This window comes from Brienomyrus brachyistius, chromosome 19, assembly GCF_023856365.1.
Source record: "Brienomyrus brachyistius isolate T26 chromosome 19, BBRACH_0.4, whole genome shotgun sequence".
NCBI classification, from domain to species: Eukaryota; Metazoa; Chordata; class Actinopteri; order Osteoglossiformes; family Mormyridae; genus Brienomyrus; species Brienomyrus brachyistius.
This window is the reverse complement of record NC_064551.1, coordinates 7,169,898-7,191,556: the sequence shown is the minus strand read 5'-3', so window position 1 is coordinate 7,191,556 and position 21,659 is coordinate 7,169,898. Positions and strand designations below refer to the sequence as shown.

The 21,659-nt window shown below is 39.9% G+C and overlaps 2 protein-coding genes across 2 annotated transcripts in view; both read left to right on the top strand.

Moving 5' to 3' along the window:
• The window catches only part of LOC125714596 (uncharacterized), a 272,791-nt gene that overhangs the window by 209,565 nt on the left and 41,567 nt on the right, over positions 1–21,659 (top strand). The window contains exon 47 of the mRNA XM_048985335.1: positions 20,278–20,497. Coding sequence (XP_048841292.1) covers positions 20,278–20,497 — 220 coding nt within the window. The remainder of the gene's footprint in view (positions 1–20,277; positions 20,498–21,659) is intronic.
• On the top strand, positions 10,234–17,152 carry LOC125714602 (uncharacterized). Its single transcript, XM_048985346.1, has 5 exons — positions 10,234–10,437; positions 11,132–11,199; positions 12,464–12,512; positions 12,777–12,953; positions 15,106–17,152. Exons 1-5 carry the CDS (start codon positions 10,278–10,280, stop codon positions 15,303–15,305), a joined length of 654 nt encoding a protein of 217 aa, XP_048841303.1. The 5' UTR covers positions 10,234–10,277; the 3' UTR covers positions 15,306–17,152.

Here is a 21,659-nt window from a genome sequence, read left to right as displayed (position 1 = left end):
TGCAGTCTGCTCTTGGGCTTAGCTTGCTAGGACAACCTGCCCTGGCCATGCTGGCAGTTGTTTTAAATGTTCTCCACTTGAAAATTATTTCCTGACAGTGGAGTGGCTGATTCCAAACTCTTGAGATTTTTTATATCCCTTCCCAGATCCATATGCATTTACAATCATCTTTCTGAGGGCCTCGGAGAGCTCTTTGGATCTCAGCATCCTTCAACAACTTACTTCAACAATCAACAAAATGTCTATGGTTTAAATAAGACAGGCTCCACCAAAAAGCTCTGTAACGATGTTCTAATCATTTTCACCTGATATGGGACACCTTTTTCCTCAGTGGAAATTAGCATGTTAGTTAATTTCTTTTCTTAAATAAATGAATTTGTTTCTTGTTTTTGCATTAGATTCATAGTTTTATCTACAGATATAATTTGAAAGACATTTCTTAATAACGAACTAAATGTTTAATGTGGTGTCCTAATTTTTTCACATGACTGTAACAGTCGACTTAAAAAAAAGTATGTTTTGTAACTTCTACTGTATGTCCTACAAATGTGATATTATGTGTGTTTTTACCATGGTCTAATAATCTTTTGTGAAGTTCCTCTGGAGGCTCAAAAGTCTAACGCTGATCGCACCCCGTTGGATAAGGTGCCAGCGACGAAGGTTACCAAGTGTAGCAAAAAATCATTCATAGGACCCAAAAAAGGTAAAGACTGTTTAGGGGCTCCAGTGAACTCTACATACACGGCACTGTAGCACATCCCAGACTCATTCTGGCCACTGGGCAGGAAGCCATGCACACAATGTGTACAAAATACATGCGTAAGTAGCGGGATCATAACTACTTATCTAAAACTACACTTTGGCAGTAGAAGGCAATGCAGCATTTTGTCTTTGAAACTTGAAATTCTTGTCAAGCAGAAAACATTGAATTCAGATTGCAGTGGTTTGTACAGCAATCTTGCATTATTGCTGGTAAGAATGACAGCACTGCATTCTGTCTACTGGCCCACTGCCAGACTGGTAATGTGAGCAGTTTTATGTGTCTGCTGTACGGTGTCCACCAGGATTCACTGCACCCGGAACAAATATATTATATTATTTGATATTATATATTTGTGTATGTGTGTGTGTGTGTGTGTGTGTGTGTGTGTGGATTAGGTCTATATTACTTTGTGGGGACCAGATGTCCCCCACAATGTAATATAAACTTCTTTTATTGACGTTATTGTGTGTGTGCATGTGCGTATGTCTGTGTGTGTGTGTGTGTGTGTGTGTGTGTGTGTGCATGTGCGTATGTCTGTGTGTGTGTGTGTGCATGTGCGTATATCTGTGTGTGTGTGTGTGTGTGCATGTGTGTATGTCTGTGTGTGTGCGTGTGTGTGCATGTGCGTATGTCTGTGTGTGTGTGCATGTGCATGTGCGTATGTGTGTGTGTGTGTTTGTACATGTGCGTATGTCTGTGTGTGTGTGTGCATGTGCGTATGTCTGTGTGCATGTGCATGTGCGTATGTGTGTGTGTTTGTGCATGTGCGTATGTGTGTGTGTGTGTGTTTGTGCATGCACGTATGTCTGTGTGTGTGTGTGCGTGTGCGTATGTCTGTGTGTGTGTGTGTGTATGTGCGTGTGCATATGTCTGTGTGTGTGTGTGTTTGTGTGTGTGTGTGTGCATGTGCGTATGTGTGTGTGTGTGTGTGTGTGTGTGTGTGTGCGTATGTCTGTGTGTGTGTGTGTGTGTGCGTATGTCTGTGTGTGTGTGTGCGTTCCTAGTTTGACAAGGATTCTTTTCCATCAATTCCAGTGTGATTGTCTAAATAAATTGTTGACACAATGCTACAACTGACTCAAGATGGGAAATATTTTACAGAAAATTCAATGTGTTGTTTATCTCGAGGTTTCTCCTAGTTAACCTCAAGCTCTAAGAAGAACAATTAGACCTTTTCACTTAATCTGTCCAGTGCTTCTGAAGTCTGCTATCTATTTTCTGAACGTGTTCTTGTGAACTTACTGTTCACAACAATGACAACTTTTCTTAATTTTCCACAGTGAACATCCATATGCTGATTGTCGGAGAAACGTTTAATATCCATAATACCTTCATGGAGAAGCTGAACCTAAAGATAAAATTATGCAGTGCAGAGAGCTGCGATGTCATCCTGGTCTTCTGTGCTGTTATGTCTCGGATTAATACAGATATTGAGGCAGCCATGGCCAGAGTTATAGGTGAGTCAGGATTCAGTCACTGCTGTATGTTACTGTTACCCTGAAATCCAACACAGGCTCTAAGCATTCTTGGCCATATCCTATCCAGGCCAGCTGTGGAATCTCCTCAGCTCCCTGCTGACTTGATATGCAGTGATGGTGGAGGGGAGGGGAAGGTTGCAGTGCCTGTGATGGTGACCTGGGGGGGGATGGAGAGCATCTGTAGTTGATGGGGGAGGTGAAGGGTTGAGAACCGGACAGGTACAACATCAGCAGGAGGTGGGAGTGCTGACTTGGCTTGCTGTAGTGGCAGAAGCAGGGTTATCAAATCTGTTGAAAGTACAAAGTGAAAGTACCTTGACCTGTATAACTTTTCCATCCATGCTTCCTTGACCACTTGTCCAGCACAGGGTCATGGTGAGCCTTCAGCCTATCCTAGAAATCTAAAGCAGCAGACATCTATAACTGGACATCAGCATTTGCTGCTTTCTTCACACCATCAAGCATCTCCCTCCCCTTTTATTTTGTGTACCAGACAGTGTCTGTCGGTTACACATGCTAACTCTTTTGGTTTAAAATTTTTCCAGAAGACAAACCTACCATCCTGGTGTTAATGCACCACTGTCACCACCCCAGTTACATGACTGACATCGCAGTGCAACTGTCCAGGAGCAACATAGTGCAAGTCGTCCACTGTGCCTTCCATGAATCGATAGGGCTGCTGCGATGCCAGGAAAATGTGCAGGCAGTTGCTGAGGTGCAAGAGAAGCTGAAGAGATACAAGTGAAGAAGCAGACATGGCACAAGGAAGCATGTTTTAGCACTACTAGATACTGTGTACACATGATTTTAATCGTTCCATAATTATACACAGATTTTGTATTTCTGTCCTTTATTGCAGCGAAGCTTGCACACACATTGAATTTCTGGCTTACTGATTAATAATAATTGGCAGCAGATATGGAAATGACATGTAAGGAACTGGTCTTGGGGACCAAAGTATTGCAGCTTTGGGTCCCATTGAATATCACTACAGCGACATCATAGACCTGGGTACTTAATTATTTTTCCACAAGGTCCAAACTTCATTAGCCGCACAAAGCCAAGGTTTACTGGGGGTGGGGGGGGTCCCTGTGGTTCATCGTACATTTTGCTGATTGGGGCAGGGGGCATCTTTCGTGTGTTCTGGATTATACAGTATGTATTGTATTGTATTGTCACCATTGAAAACAATTACAGCTGTCACAATATCAGATTTTCACCACACGATTATCGTGGCCAAATATGGGGCCCCGAGTGTCAAGTGCTTATTTTCGTATACAAAATTAATTTGCATTTTGTGAATTTTGTGGATGAAATGCGTTTCATGAATGCAAGAAAGTATGTGACCAGAAGGTGGAGCGTCGGCTCTGGTTTTGCGGAAGTGTTTAATTTTGTTTAACTTGCATTTAAATGTAATAAAAATACAAATAATTCCTGGGCTCATACTTTTGCTGATGTATGTATTCATTAGTGTCACTTTTTTTTCATTACATTTTCTTTAAGTCAAGCCAATGAAAGATCTCGGTAATCAAAGCAATCAACAGTATCCTCAACCCACTGACAGACTTCACTGATGCTCTCTCAGGGGAGCAAAATGTGAGCATCTTCTCTGCAAAGCCAGCTTTCCACCTTTTTGAGTCAGTTATGGCAGTGCAGGAAGACAATACAGACCCAAACCAACAGGAGCTGCTAGACATGAGATGAGATGATATCCTAAGAGGGTTGACTCTCAGAGAGAGGAATAAAGGAGTATTTACAAGAATGTATGAGATGGGTTCAACTCACGCTTTATTGTGTAAAGAAACGTAATCTACGAACGGGCCAAATTTCATAAGAGAAAGCAGAGAGAACATAAGACTGTCGAGTCATTTATAAGTGTCCTGCAGTATATGCACTAGCTGAACACTGTATCTATGGTACCCTACATGACGAACTCATTCCAGACAGGTTAGCAGTGGGACTGGCGGATGTGATATTGTCAGAGTGCATGCAGGTAGACAGGAAGGAGAGACAACGCAAGGACAATGGGCGGCCAGGGCAGAAGGAGGTCACATGTAGTAGAGGCATCACAAACAGCAGGATAGGTAGAATATCTTGATATTTTTGGGGCTCCATGGAGGACACCCCAATAAAAAAGTACATTAGCCAAAAAAGGGGAGACTATAGGCAGTGCAAACAGTTATGCGAGTGCAGTATGTAAGCTCCAGCAGACATGGCAATAGCAGCATAAGTAGGAGGGAGACGCAGGAACTCAGGCATAGGGAGTCCCTGAACGTCAGCACTCCAATTCCACAAGGAGGGGTGAAGCTGGAGTGACAGCACTGACAGCTCAGTTCATCCACAGCCAATGGCAGCGATCCCTGTAACGTTTTCAGACACGCAGTGCTTCAAGCATTAACCGTGTTGCATTCCTCCATCTTCATTATCCTCCTACCCCTCACCTCATACACCTTGTCCACTAGATGCCACTCTTGACCTGTCATTACACCTCCCCTTTTATGATACAGCCTCATGTTTAAATAATACAACATTGAGATTCCTGCCACATAGCACTAGAAACATGTGTACGTTTGTGAATAACATTACCACTTTTAACTGTAAACTGTTGTCCGGGGACTCACTTTTTTGTCAGTCTTTGTACCGAGCTGGAATTTTGACCTGTCGTCCACTTCTTGTGTATTTCGTCCCTGCGTTACTCTCTGTTTGTCGTTCAGTGTCGTGTTTGGTTGCGTCCCCAGAGTCTCCAACACCGTCTTCCTGATGGGTGAGTGAGGTAGGTTTAGTTGCTGTTGTTTGCTCTGTTACATCCCTTTCCTCATCCTCCCCATCTCCGCCATTCAATAATATGTGCCTGCGATTCCTCCTCAATCACTGACCTTCCTGATTTATCAGTATGTATGAATGTGGGGTGTAAGCTGCTGCCTGGACCACGAATATTTGATATGAGTCTATAATTACCTAAATCACTAGGTTGAAGATTTAGATTCTTGAGAATAGATCTAATATGTCACAATGCAGGAATCATGGAGGCGAAGGCAGGCCGTGAGGGAAAAAACTAAGAGGCCTTACACAAACCAAACACAAGATAAAGGCAAAAGGGAATGGACCACAAGGGGTCAAAAAACTAGACAGGGAGATCGGGGGAGAAGCACATGGTGCAGGGTAAATGGATGAGTACACGCAGTCACTATATACACCACAGATGAGGTGCAGACGAGAGGCACCTGGGATGATCCACACGAGGGCTGAAACGAGAGACAGGGTCAAACAAGGAACAGGTGTGGCTCCTTAGCGCGACACCACAGAGAACATGGGGGAAAGAGGCATGTGGGGCGTGACATAATAACAGCCATTTTAAAAGGTATATCCAAGCCTAAGACAAAAGTTTAACAAGTTGCACAGGGTAGTGCAAATCAGTGGCGCTATCTCCTTAAGAAGATTCATAGGAATTGGCTCTACAAGGTTAGTAGAAGATTTGCAGAAGGAAATTATGGCCCGAAGTTTTGATAGTTTGTCAGGAAAGAAAGATTCAAAGGTGTCATTATCAGTATGAATAGGACTAGCAGAAAGTGGGAATGTGCTCCAGATCGTCTGTCTAATCTTAGCTATTTTACCATTAAACGATTAAATAAAATCATCACTCCCCAGAGCTTGTGGAACCTGTGAATTTAACACTGAAGAATTCTGTGTTAACCGAGACAGACTGAAACAGGAATTTAGGATTGTTTTTGTTATCTATCGGGAGAGATACACATACCTAAAAGTCACTAGTGCTTGTGAAATCACTAGTGATTGTGAAACAATTGCTCAATGTTTGCAGTTACCTGTTCATTTTCACATGTGGCTTCAGATTTAAGGCTGAAGGACTGTGGAAGTTTGTTGAGATTGTTGTAGATAATGAGGCTATGGAACGTCTGATACTGTACCTTGGAGCTTGGGCTGAAGGAAGGCTATACTGTATATCAAACATTAACAAGTAATGATCTGAAAGTAGAAGATTCTGATGGATGATACATGCGTGTTCCACCAGGACACCATAGTTATAGGTGTGTGTCAGAATATAGTCAGGCCAACAGTCAAGAATAGCAGCAAACGTTGTTGTTAAAGGATTACTGTCATTATCCATGTGAATATTAAAATCACTAACAATCATGGGTTTGTCAGTAGTGGTAAGGTTAAAGAAAAATGCAAACTCCTTTAGAAAATTACTGAAGGGACCAGGCGGTCTACGCACAATAACGATGACGACTGTAGGTGAAGAATTACAAATAGATGAGCCAGCAAGACTAAGAACAAGAATTTGAAATGTGCTAAAGTTATAACAACTTTTCTCAGGCACAGGTTAGACTTAAATATTGCAGCAACACCACCTTGTTGATTTGGTGGAGGATTATGTTGTATTCAGCTTGAGTAGATTCATTTAGTGCCAATTCGTTTGGTTTAAGCCAGATCTCAGGAAGTCATACGGCACCAAGACTATAATCAGTAATTATTTCATTTATTAGTTACTATTATTTCACAACTTTAGGAACCAGTGAAGTTTTAAAAGAAACCAGAAGTTTTAGCATGGCATTACACCTATTATCTAATAATGTATTTGGTTTACTTTTTATTATGACATAATTATTATGACATACACTGCAGTGGAATAGACCGCTGTCATTAAAACAGAGGGGAATAGACACATTCTCAATAACAAGAAGCCCAGGTGACAGTTCTAAGGGACTAGCATGGGTTTGAAGCTGGTCACTGACTAGCCTCGCCTGTTATTTGTATTTGTTAGTTCCCTGTTCCTCAGTGTTTGTTTTTGTCTGTCTTCATGCGCTTGGTTCACCCTCCATTTGTGCTTTTCTAGTTTTGTTTTCTACCTTTTGATTTTATTATTGATTAGTTTTGCTTCGTATTCCCAATGCCAAAGTATGTCTAAGCCCCCTAGTTCTGTGTTCCACCTGTTTCTTGTTCCTGTGTCTCCCTTGATTGGTTAATTCATTATTGCGTTATACCTGTGCCCTTTTGCCCTTATTCCCTGTGTGTATTTAGGTGCCTGTGTCTGCTCTGTTCTCTAGCTGGTTATTGTTATATTCATGTTCCTGTGTGTTTGTTCCTCTGCCCTACTGCTGAAGTCTATTCCCTGTGTATCTGCTCATTCGTTAGTTATGCTTTGTTTCATGGTTTTACTTAATTTTGTATTTTTCCTGTTTTCTTACCCCTTGTGGTCCTTCTGTTTTGGTACTTTTCCCCAGTATCCTTTTTAGTTTTCCCAGTAAACCCCTGTTGTCTCTTGGAGCCACAAGTGGATTGTCCCCCTCGTTTTCCGCCTGCACCGTGCCGCAGTAGATAACAACACCTACGCAATACACCTAGCAAACACGCCCTTCACAACTGCATTGCAATATATTATATGGCACAGTAAAATAATGAGAGAATTGGCCAGACGTTCAGAAACTGAACCAGCTTGGTGCGTCCCAAATACGTTCAGAAAAGGTTCTGGAGCAATAGACCCGATTTTGACCTGATATGAATATCTATGTGATGTCACATCTGCTGGGAACTTTCGCTTTTAGTGTGAAATCTGGGTGATATGAAAAACATCTCAAAGGAAGCATAAGGTAAGATTTGTTCTTCAAGGTCCTGCAACAAGAGAAAATGCAAATAAAAGAATCGTAAACATTCTAGTAAGGAGCGCCATGCGACATGAATTATATATTCAAATATAGAATTACTGCAAGATGTTGCAAATCATCAGTGTAGACTTAAAAAATGACCAAACTCAACTGTTTAATCGTTAAAAATCATTAGTAATCGTTAAAACAATCATAACTAAAAGACTGGGCTTAATGGGCCTAGTAATACAGCATAACAGTGTAAAATGGATAAATGATAAATACTATAAAAAGACAACTTAATCTAGAGTCTGCTAAACTAGCTGTATACACATTCTTTGAAGCTGCATAGTAACAATATTACAGAAAACACAGAGCCATCTACATTTAATTCTAAAACTACTTTATTGTGTCTCGACAATATTATAAGAACTATAGGCTATGAAAACTTGATCATGTTACCCTGGATTTACTTTCAGTTTGACGGAATCATACGCAAAATCAATTCCAAGTATAAAGTTCTTTTCCGAAAAAACTGGGCAGAAACTAAGGGGTAAGTCTCTCACGGAACACAATGGGCTCTAGGCTGTTTGTACGGGTGTAGCATGTACTGTATAACATCATTAGAAGACTGAATTTAAACATATACACAAACAAAATATTATTCTTTATGGTCAGCAGGGGGTGAAGTATTACAGTAATATAAACTGGACTTTGGACAAGCGACGTAGGCAGAAATGAAACTGCATGTCGGCCAGAATGAAAGTGGGTGTGGCCACACAATCCAGTGCAGCTCAACAGCATTTACAGTGCATTTCAGACGCGGAAGTGTTCTGCTAGGTGTTTCCCTGCATTGTAATTACACTGACATCCCTCAAAAGCAATAAAAATCCAACCAATCCACACTGTTTAGTTACTAGAACAAGACACCATATGCAGAATGTGAACAAGCACCTCACAGCAGAAGTAGGGACAATGAAAACTGCTTCACACACAGTGACTGCATGGGGTATATAGCAACAAAGCCAAGCCGTGTCATATAATAAATCTCTCCAGACATATGGCCATAGACACTGTAAAGTTCCGAAATCAAACTCCAACACATCAAAGCATTATTTCAATCCTTTAACAAACTTATTGAACTTCAGGGGTAGCCTGCTTTCCCTCACAGGCTACTTCAAAAAAGAGAACAATTTTATGCCTATCTTTGATGTGACTTAAATTCAAGACTTACGATTCTTTTAACTGTCACATGCATAGTTATACAGATACGACATGCAGAAGCGAACTGACACATTGTCAGATGTGGAAGATTCCAGTGATTAGGCCCCGCAGTATCAGGACGAAGTGGCTGCTTACATTGATTACAAAACACCTAAAGACATCTTGTCTTGGTGAAGAGCGCATGAGTATTTGTTTTTCAATATTGCTAATACTGCAAGATCTATTCTCGCTATCCCAGCATATATATAATTTTAGTTTTATTAACACATTTGACTGTAAGCTGGTAAGGCTATGTGTGGACATGGCAATATCAAACATTATTTGAGTTTGGAGGTAGGCTACTACTGTTTGTTTTGCTTATTATTAGGCTGTTATTAAGCAACGTTTTCATTTGGCTATGCCTTTTCAACTGATATTGCACATGCCACTGGTCGTTTGTTGTGGCAATAATCTTATGTCTTTAATTTTGACTATCTGACTGATTTTCATTCGGGTGCGGGTCAGGTGTCGATATTTAGTTATAGTGGGTCAGATTGGGTGCAGAATTTTATTTTATTTTTATTGGATAACGGTTCGGATAGGGGTTTAGTATGACGGGTACGGGTGGGTTTGACAAAATCAGACCCGTGCAGGGCTCTGCTCCCCCACATCCCGATAGTCATTCGAGTACAACTTCAGCGGTCCAACTGAAACTACTGTTTGTTCCAGTTAAAAAGTGGGTCGTAATTGGAGATGCATTCATGGCTAAATTCGAATCAGACATGCTAATATACAGGGACGCACATAACTATCACGCATGAACACATTCACCTTTAAAAGTGCATTTTCAGTTTATCCATCCAGTAATTCTGGAAATATCTAGAGGTTAGAGTGTAAGAAGAGTAGGAATTAGACGAGGAAGAGGATGTGACTGTGCTTTTTTTTTAGTTTATACTGACTCTATGCCTATTATTTTCATTTATTGTTGTGCATTTTGCTTTGATTAATTTGATAAGCTCTACCTGCTGTGAAGGAGCAAGCCAGAGAAAGTATGGATTCAAGCACAGCTGATGTCATGAGTAAGTAGCCTAAGAAAATGTGTTTCTTATTACTTAGAATCAGGATCAACCAGGATGTTATTATGTATGTTCTTACCCAAATCTAATGATCTTGTGTGAAGGTCATCCTCCGGAGGTCCTACAGTCCAATGTTGATCCCACCAATGTGGATATGAAGGAGAAGCCGATGGCTGACCAGGATGGCAAAAAGCCAAGCATCACCACCGACAGTGAGCTTCCTAGGAAGGACACTGATCCTGCTGGAGAGAAGAGTGAATCTGACAAAAGGATGAATGTATCAACAATGGAACATTCCACTGTCCCCTCTGGAGGTAAAGGGTGTTTTGGGGGCTGAGTAAACTGAGCACTGTGTTTTTGAGGCTAAAAAAATATCAGGAATGGGCTAAAACAACAGGGTTAGGGTTATGGTTAACCCTGGGTTAGGGTTAGGGTTAACCTAGGGTTAGGATTAGGGTTAGGGTTAACCTAGGGTTAGGGTTAGTGGAAACAATTACACCATTTCCTGCTGTCCACTGGCTCACTGACTGAAAGTACATGTGATCGGTCTAATAGAGACAATATTTTTTTAACAAAATCCAGGTTGAGCTGTAGGGTGACCACTGGAGGTCATTTGTCTTTTTATCTAGGGAACTGCCCTCTACAGTACATATTATTTTGCAAAATCCACTTGTTTTACCAGATTATCCTCCATCTTTTTCAAAGTGATGGTTGCTGTACAGAAACTGTTGATATTAGGGGCCTACAATAAGTATCCAGCCCTAAGAATAAATGTAGAATCCAAAAAATATATTTTCCGACTGGCCAAAAAACTTAATCCAGGAAACAAACTAATTTGAGTTTTATTGCAAATGTCTGTGGCTTAATGAGTGAGAGTTACATTTGGAACTCCTGAAGTTTAACTGATCTTAAGCAAGTAGAAGTTTTGATAGCGATACATAAAACTAACTCTGTAGCACGGAAGTTATAATGTTTGCTCTAACCTTGTTCTCATCCTCATATGTGGAGATCTTATTCCGTTTGTTTGCACCAACTTCGACTCTCTGCAGCAACTGAAGACTATGTGCCTCCACTTGGTGAGTAGTGAGATCAACCTGAATTTGGATCAGCAGTTTTTATTTTCCTTCATACTGTACACCATTGTTTGAATATTTCCTCACTTAGTAAACATCTGCTGTAGATGGACAGAAAGATATGTCACTATAAATCTCCTAAGGATGTATATTCAGAGCAGTGGGGGCTGCTGACCAGAAGTGTTATTGAAGCAAACTGTACCCTGATTACCCCCCCCCCCCCTCCTGATTTCATTCCTGATCACATATTATTCTTCGCTATAAACATCGTATTAGATATATTACAATATTTATTACACCGTAGTGCTAAACATGTTCCATTGGTTGTTCATTTCAATCAAATGTAGCCCTATTTAACCTGCCTTAAACTGTGTAACTATTAACATATTGTCAGTTGTCACTCTCATGTCCCCTAAATGCCAGCTCCTGTAGACGCCGGAATTAAATTGCAAAAATCAGCAGTTTCAGAATCTATTAGTGTATGAGTATATGAGGGAGGCAGATAACTTCCTTAACTGATGTTCCTTTTTTTATGTTATGGATGGTGCTGGTTTGCAACACACTGTGTTCAACAGTTTCGTTCACACTTTACTTGAGGGGACATGAATAATGTAGTAGTACAAATACTTAACCAGTAACTTAAGTTCTAGTTATGTATCGATCTCATGCATGGCTGTTCATTTATACCAGTCAAGCACTATATGAGTTAATAGTTAAGTAATAACGGTCAGACCACTTGCGGGGGCAAAAATTGCATAACTTATTCACTACCCAAGAACACATCATGAATTAATATAGGTTTCCCCATGACATACATGAACTCTCATTATTGATTAACGATGAATGAACATGGGATCAGTACTTAACACTGTATTTACTGGTTAATTAATTAGTTATTGGTTAATTAATGCATTAAGTAAGCATGTACTATGGCATTATTTGTCCCCTCCAAGTTACCAACAGTTTTTGTACCACCACACTTTATTCGTTTCACATGGAAATTGTTGTTGTTATGATACATTTGCATTAATAAGACATTTTGTGCGATGCGAGTGTCACATTTTTCTTCCTTTATTTGGTGAGGCACTGCTATCGGAAAGAAACCTCCACTCATGCAGAGAAGAACAGGGTTATATATATTTATCCATAAATAATCTATTAAGTCCATAAATATTCTTACAAAACTCGTATATTCTCCTCCATCCTTTCCAGTGTAATTGCTTAAATAAATTTACAGCAACTGACTCAAGATGGAAATATTTTACAGGTTATTTCCTTCTGCTTTTGCTTCTGTTTGTCAAGTCATTCCTCCAACAGTAAGTATGTATGATTTCTCTTTATATAAGCCCTGCGATTCTCAAGTTTGACATCTTCTATTTGAAGTGTTTCACTTTCATTCAGATTCAACAAAAGGAAAATGTTACTACATTTCCCAACTAAATTCCAAATCCGACCATCCTGTCATATCCTGTTTATCGGTAATAAAGTTCCTGTTAGTGCAGAGTATTGTCTGAGCTGAGAAATGCCCTTTCTGTTTGTGAGCTTGGTAGCTAATTTTTAAACTCTGTTTTCTTCCGCAGTTAAGGTTCACATGCTGGTTGCTGGAGAAACTTTCAATGTTCATAAGACCTTCATGAAAAAGCTGAACCTGCAGATGGAGCTCTGCAGTGCAGAGAGCAGCAGCGTCATACTGGTCTTCTGTCCTGTTGTGTCTCGGATTGGGACAGACATGGAGGCAGCCATGGCCAGAGATACAGGTGAGCAAGAAAATGCAAACATTTATTTGACAGAGGGGCAGTGATTTCGAAGATGCTTCCTCGTAGAAGTTGTTCTGAGAGTAAACAAACACCAACAATCCATCCATATTTCCTCAGTTTTTCAATTGAACCTGATTGTTACTCAAGGCTGTAAAACAAGTCCAATGTATTTCCAGATTTTTGCCTGATTTTAATTTGAAAACAAGATTAAAATAGTTTGTAGGTAATATATAGAAGCACGGGGTATGATGGGATTCCAGTCCATCAGATGGTCCTATGAATAATGTAATAACATGGCAGTAATCCGTTCCCAATGTAAGAAGAGATGATGAATTAACTGGCCAATCATGTAAAAACTTATTACATTGTCGGCAAACAGTTATTACGTTAATGGTTCAGAAAATGAATTACAATATTAGCCAGTTATTACATTATTGAGTTTTATTACATTAAGAATAGAAAAATAATTACGTTATTTGGAGTTATATTGGCTTCTACATAACCCCATACCATTATCCCTCCTCAAGCAAACTTCAACAGTTGGCACAATGCAGTCAGGCAGGTAACGTTCTCCTGGCATCTTCCAAACCCAGACTCGTCCATAAGACTGGCAGACAGAGATTCGTCACTCCACAGAACATGCTTGTACTGCTCCAGTGTCCAATGACAGCGTGCTTTACACCACTCCATCCGAAACTTGGCTTTGCACTTGGTGATGTGAGGCTCACTTGCGGCTGCTCGGCCATGGAAGCCCATTCCATGAAGGTCCCAGTGCGGATTTTGTGGGGGGGGGGGTTAATGCCAGAGGATTGTGCACCTGAACACTTGGCGAGCCTATTCTGTTACTTCACATGGTCTATAATAATGCCACTTATAGTTGACCATGGAATATCTAGTAAGGAAGAAATTTTACAAACTGACTTATTTGAAAGGTGACATCTTACGACAATACCACACTTTAAGTACCTGAGCTCTTCAGAACGACCCTTTCTTTCACAAATGTCTCTAACCCTGACTGCATGGCTAAGTGCTTGATTCAATGATTAAAAGATGTGTCCCATCCATCCATCCATCCATTTTCCAAACCGCTTATCCTACTGGGTCGCGGGGGGTCTGGAAGCAACGGGCACGAGGCAGGGAACAATCCAGGATGTGGGGCCAGCCCATCGCAGGGCACACTCACACACCGGGGAGAACCGGAGTACCTGCAGGAAACCCCACGATGACATGGGGAGAACATGCAAACTCCACACACATGTGACACAGACACTTTTAAAGTACGTCTTTATAATTCAGCCACGTGAATTCAGTTAATTTATTTTTGCCTCAGGATAAATTCCAAAAGAACAAATTCAGTTGATAATATTCAATGACTTTTATTTGCATCTTTATTATTCAAGCGGTAGTATTCAGTCCTCTTATTTTTGCTTTTCCAAATACACTCCCACAATTTCAGTGGTTATAAAAACGGTCCGAAATTCAACCTCCTACATCCGGGACCAGCAGAATGAGTGGTAGCCTGCCAGTAGAGTTTGACTTGGGATAATCAGGCCTTTCACTTATATCTCTCAAATAATTAGTAAGAGAACCAGCTTAACTCCAACATTGCTGACTCTAATATTGAGGTGATACTGACATGTGGCTGAATTATAAAGATGCAGTTTAAAAGCTGTATGTTTTGGAACTGAATTTTGGAAGCCGAATATTTTTGTAGTGAATATTTAAGTAATGAAATTACAGTTTAAGTGTTTTCCGTTGAAATATTCAATGTTTAAATGTATACACATATTAAATTACAGTCCCTAAAAAATTCTAAGCATCATTAATACAATACGTTTCTATTCGATGTATAACTCATTGTGTTTTTTTTTTTCACTTAACGACTTTTGTCATTAATTTACTTCCATATGTCCCAATACTTTTGTCCATATAGTGTATGTAAACCATCTAAATGTACAGGCAAATGGATGCATGTTGTGGAAGTAGAAAATGCACTCAATTGTTTGAGAATATTACAGTCCTTTCCTTCTTTAGACAATCAATGATCTTTTTTTTTTTTCTCAGCCAACATAAAATATGCAATAAACCACGAGGAGTTGGAACAGCGTCTATCAGTGCCCACAGTAACCTGTTTGGTTTCTACCTTCCTCAGATAACAAACCTGTCATCCTGGTGCTCATGCACCACTGTCACCACCCCAGTCACATGACCAACATCACAGTGCAACCATGCAGGAGCAACATAGTGCAAGTCGTCCACTGCGCCTTCCATGTATCTAAAGGGCTGCTGCGATGCCGGGAAAATGAACAGGCAGTTGCTAAGGTGCAAGCGATGCTGAAGAAATACAAGTGAAGAAGCACACATGGCACAGGGGAGAATGGATTGCAACTACTAATAAACTACTAACACTGTGTACACATGATTTTAATCATAGTTCGTTATACTTAGACTTTGTAATTCTGTCCTTTATTTTAGGAATTTATTGTAATATGTGGCTTATAGATTAATAATTATTGGCAGCAGTCAAGGACATTTAAACAACTTGTCTTGGGGACCTAAGTGTTGCAGGTTTGGGTGCCAGTGAAAATCACTACAGTGACACTGTAAAGCAGTGGAACTTTATTTTTGTTTGAACTCCAAGACCTTGTCCACACATACACGGGTATTTTTAAAAACAGTGAAACAATCATGTAAACACATACGTGACATACACAGGCAACGTTTAAACAAAGAAGTCTTTCTTCGAGGGACTGTGTGTCTGTTGTATGTGAGGAAGTAAGTGTGTGTGGGGGGGGTTGTGTTATGGGCCCTTCAAGACTCTTTATTCATTGTTCAGCCACTTATCAACCCTTAAATGTGCCCCCCCCCCCCTTAACCAGCTCATACCTGGATTGGACCCCTTACCTGAATGCCCTGGCTGTTATTCCTAGGTCTCTGAGTTTGAGCCATAAAACTTGAAACTCTTTGCCTTCCTTGTTATCTGGATCTCCCTGAACATGTGTGTCTGAGGTTGTGTATGTGTGTGTGTGTGTGTGTGTGCGTGTGTGTATGTGTGTGGGGGGTTGTGTGTGAGTGGGCGTGTGCATGTGCTGGAATCATTAACCCCCCCCCCCTTGTGCCTTGACCATCTAGTACCCCTTGTACCAGGCTGGACCTTATCTCAAGGGTTCCAAACCTTCGGGCCTTAAAACTTGGAATGTTAGCCCTGGTGTGTGTGTGTGTGTGTGTGTGTGTGTGTGTGTGTACAATCCCACAGGTATTTACTCAAGAAGATATAAGCAGCATACCTGTTATAACTTAGAATGTGACTCCACCTTTGACTAATATATGTATTACTGATGTCGATGTGTTACAAGGTCTGGCTAAACTGAAAATGAATGAGTCTCATAGCCCTGATGGCATCTAACCTACAGTTTTAAAGTAGATGATTATCTGTAGACCTTTAACTTGGCTATTTCAGGTATGACACCTATTTTCAAAAAAGGGAGGTAGAAGTGGTTGAATACCTAGACCCTAATAACATTCTGAGGAACAGACAACATTGGTGTAGGAGGGGTAGATTCCGTCTGACTAATCTACTTGAGTTTTTTGCGGAGGCCACAAGGAAAATTGATCGAAATAAGGCCTATGATGTGATTTATTTATTTTTCCAGAAGATCTTTGATGTAGTCCACACAAACAATTCCTGCTTAAGCTCAAAGCAGCAGGTATGTTAGGAACTGTGCAAGATTTGATCAAAAAAACGGTTATCCGATAAAAAGCAGCAGGTAGTTATTTGAGACACAAAGTAACAATGGGCCTGTGTCAATAGTGGGGGGGACCCCAGGGTTCAGTATTATGTCTCCATATTTCTGTATTGGAAAATTCAATTGACAGCCAATAAACTGTTGTGCTGAACTCTGGCTATTAGGCTGGATTGATGCCAGTTTTGTAAACACTTCTCCGTAATCATTGTGTTGTCATGTAATTGTGCTTGGTCGTTGTGTAAAGTGTAGTGTAAATGTGTACTGCTGTATATAGTGTATCTGTGTTCCTTTATGTGTGCCCACCGTGCCTGCTGGCCTGCTTACTCCTAATACGCACGGTGGGCAGTGCGAATAATAACAAATATTACAAGCGACATGGCTCGATCGGCACCCCACTTTTACAATACTTTTGTTTAAAATGTCTGGTGCTGATGAAACTTGTCAGGACTTATTAGCGGGATAACTTTACATCGTTTTTTTTATTAGATTTTTAAAATTATTTCTTTTTTTTTTGTAATTTCATTTTTATTTGACTGCACTATTACGGACATCGGCAACGCTACTGAAATGATAGCTAGTTAAATATGATCTCAGTAGCGTCAAGTGAGTGGAACCGAGCACATGCGAACATTCAGAAGTTAATTAAAATTCACCCGTGAAAAAATTATGAAAAACCAGGGGGTATGCAACAATGGTAATAAACTCAAAATGCTGAACCAATATCTCAGTACAACTGAAATCGCCAGCTTTCGTACAGTATTAATACTTGCACACACCACATGATTTAGCATATAAGAATGTTATCGAATATGAAAATGACTGTGCCGCAGTAAGCTAACGTGACACTTGCATAACGGAGTTTTCACCTATTTCATTTTCGCTTTCGTTCAGCAGGAACAGTGGAATCGACACCTCATTTGAAGCATAAGGAGATAAAGCCAAATACATAAAATAATCATGTGTGATCCGGTAAGCTGCGTCCGCAAGATGTTATTTGAGTAACAACATCTGGCTTTTGTAACTTATCTAAAATTGTAGTTTTAAGAACGTTTGTAGCAGAAACAAATAAAACGTGACATGTTTAATGGTTATAGTATACAGTATCCAATAGTCTAAAATGCATTACGACTTAATCTTTTTCTGTCATAGCTGTATGGATCTCATTCTCAAGTTATGTCCTAATAAAATTAAAATCAAGGGTGTAGATTTGGGTTTAGTCGGTATGTTAACGTCCCTACGGATAATGTGTAAGTAGCAGGGAGGGCGTGCGGACAAATGATGAACCCAGACCTACGCCTTGTGTATATCTTTTTGTTCCAAAACTAAATTACTCAGTTTCATGACTATTTGTGGAATGTACTCTATATAAAGGTTGTCACTGTGTATGGTTTCAGACGAATCGGCCGTGCGTATGTTATCGAATCATGAACGCAATTCGTGGTAAGTTTGCCAATTGTCATACAGTACGCAGACACAGGCATAATAATAATAATAATAATAATAATAATAATAATAATAAAATGGCACCTACGCGACCCAGTAGGATAAGCGGTTTGGAAAATGGGTGAATGGATGGATGGCGCCTAGGCCTAGTGAAATTAAACTAAAACTTAATCAGCAGGTTTCATTTCCCTAATTCTTCAGATCAAGTTAAATCCCCCCCCCCCCTCTCTCTCTCTCTCTCTCTCTCTCTCTCTCTCTCTCTCTCTCATAATATAAATCCATGTAAAATGTTATTGTCTTTAGTCATCCTTCCCAGTATTATTTAATTCAGTGTATGCTAATTGCCACAACTGACTTAAGATGCAAATATTTTGCAGATTTTTTTTGCCGCCTGTGGCATGCAGTTTGTAACCTGTGTTGTCACAACTCCAACAATAACTACGACATTCTGCGTGACTCCATACCAGGTAAGCTATCATGCGATTCTCAGGTTTGCCATCTTACATTTTAATTAGATCACTTTTTACTCAGTTTCATCAAAAGTCTGTTTCTGTATTTTCCAACTAAATTCCAAATCAGATCATCGTGTCGAATCCTGTTTGATTACGATAATGTTCCAGTTACTCCATAGAATCTCATCCAAGGTGAAAAATGCCGTTCCTGCTCACAAGAGGTGTAAATTATTTTTAAATTCTTTTTTTCTTCCCCAGTGAAAGTCCATGTGCTGGTTTCTGGAAAGACCTTCCTGACCCATGAAACCTTCATGCAAAAGTTGAACCTGCAGATAGAGCTCTGCAGTGCAGAGAGCAGCAGCGTCATCCTGCTCTTCTGTCCTGTTGTGTCTCGGATTGGGACAGACATGGATGCAGCCATGGCCAGAGTTACAGGTGAGTCAGGATTCAGTCGCTGCTGTATGTCACCTTCACCCAGAAATCCGAAGAAGACACAACAAACAGGTATTATCCAATCATAGTTCATTGTGTGTATATCTGTTGTGTCTGATGTTACAACTGTTATGTGTGTGCGCTACTCCTCTATCGCTTTTAAATTGCCCTTCGGGGACAAATAAAGTTTTTTGAATTGAATTTATGAAGTTCATCTCTTCACAGAAGAAGTTGAATTATTTAATGGAAGTTACCTATCAAAAGTTCTGTGAAAATAAACTCAGATCTGCTAAGTTCTCCAAGTTTTTCAAATGGATCTGACTCTAACATGAATCTGACACATTTACAAATTATTTGTTTTTGTTTTGATTGCCAAGTAATCTGGTAGAGTTAATAAATTTAATATGGAATGTACTTTTAAAATAATTGGGCTGTCATAGAACTTTACGTACAGTATAATGGAATCAAACAAAAAAATGTATTTTAGATTAAATATAAACCTGAAATGGTAAATAGACTGCATTTATATAGCACTTTTATACTCAGACGAGTACATTTTACATTTCATGCCTCGACATTCACCCATTCACGGCAGAGACTGCCATGCAAGGTGCTAAACTGCACACCAGGAGCAAATTGCTCAAGGACACTTTGATGGGGTCAGCAAGAATCAGGGCTCGAACCTGCAACCCTCCGGTTGCCGAACAATAGCACTACCTCCTGCGCCACCATCTACCTGACTGGTCATGTTGTGTGTAACAACAACTCAGGTCTTTGCAATTATGTGCATTTCTGGTCAAAAAAATTGGCCAAAGTTTAATGTTCTGCTATTAAGGTTTGACCCATTTTTGTGCCCTGGAGTTTATTTAACCCAGTAATGTTTGGCATTGTCCTGAATTGTGTAATGGTTCTACAACACTGCACATACAGTATTTAAGTAGTATTGAATCTGAATCATCATCATTTGTTTTTTACTGTAAGTTTATAACAAACACGCAAGTCAGCCTGAACTTGGAATATGTTTAATAAATTTCCTTACTTCAAAGGACCTTGGCTTTTATAACTTTTCCATCCATCCTTCCATAACCACTTGTGCACTACAGGTTAATACTGAGCCAAGAGCCAATCCTAGGAAGCAAACCTCACAGCTTTACTTTGTTCTCACCTTATTTAAGATGTAAAAAACCACGAAGGGAAGCAAAAGCATCTATCAGAGCCCACAGTAACCTGCTTGGTTTCTTCCTTCCACAGAAGACAAACCTGTCATCCTGGTGTTCATGCACCACTGTCACGACCCCAGTCACATGACCAACATCACAGTGCAACCGTCCATGAGCAGCGTAGTGCAAGTTGTCCACTGCGCCTTCCATCAATCTAGAGGGCTGCTGCAATGCCAGGAAAATGAGCAGGCTGTCGACAAGGTGCATTCAGCACTGCTGATGTACAAGTTCAGAAACAGACACTCTACAGAGTAAGTGGCTATTAACACAGATAGTGTGCACACACTCACGATTTTGATCAATTATCCTCAGAGTTTGTAAGCAAACCATGTAATTATTCTGCTATAGAGTTGAATAGTGTGTGCAGAACATTTCTTACTGAGAAACACCCACCATATACTGTATATAAGATATAAAAATCACAGTATAAATGAAAAAATCTAACAAATTACTAATTTTACAGATCATCAGTATGCATCAGGAGAATATCTGGCATCTAAAATGTATTGTGCATGACTGAAACATTTTGCTGAATATTTTGCTGATGTAAATGTCTCATTTTTGCATATACAGTAGAAGCTGGGACTGCAAGCATAACTCATACCGGAAACATGCTCGTAATCCAAAGCACTCGTATATCAAAGCGAATTTTCCCATTAGGAATAATGGAAACTCAGATGATTCGTTCCATAACCCAAAAAAATTCATATAACAATGATTAATACAAAATATAAAGTAAAAATACATAAAACAATTTAACCTGCAGTTTACCTTTGAAAAGAATCATGAATGGTGTGAGGGAGATGAAAGAAAGGAGAGAGGAGGGTTATTTTATAGGAAGGATTTCACTATAACTAACGGAATTACTGCTATCTGTTGGCTCACTGGAATCTTTTTCTTTTTGTGCGACTTTAACAAGGAACCTATCCAGTGACGGCTGCTTTTGCCTCCTTTTCGATTTCGCAGAAATGTGGACATTGCATTGTCGTTAAACAGAATCATCGCTTGCACTACTACACCCTTATTCGGGTGGCGCTTTTCTACTAAATTTTGACTATACGAGTGAAGCACGCAAACCGACACTGAGCATGGGAGACGATTACCCACAATCCTGTAGTGAGAGAGAGAGAGAACCATCAGCTCAGTTGTGATCACATGATGCTAGGCAGACAAAGCGTTTACGTAATACTCGTATTGCAAGACCACGCTCATTTATCGAGTTAAAATTTATAAAAATTTTTTGCTCGTCTTGCAAACCAAGTTACTCACAATCCAAAATTTGACTGTATATCTATTACACTTTATGTTTATGTGTATCTACATATATATATATATATATATATATATATATATATATATATATATATATATATATATATATACACACACATACACACACGTGGACAAAATTGT

Excerpts from the sequence above, each read along its gene's own strand:
- LOC125714602 (XM_048985346.1), top strand. The coding sequence starts at position 10,278 with ATGAAGGAGAAGCCGATGGCTGACCAGGATGGCAAAAAGCCAAGCATC. Across the intron at positions 10,438-11,131 it reads TTCCACTGTCCCCTCTGGAG|ATCTTATTCCGTTTGTTTGC; the intron begins GTAAAGGGTGTT and ends TCATATGTGGAG. Across the intron at positions 12,513-12,776 it reads GTCAAGTCATTCCTCCAACA|TTAAGGTTCACATGCTGGTT; the intron begins GTAAGTATGTAT and ends TTTCTTCCGCAG.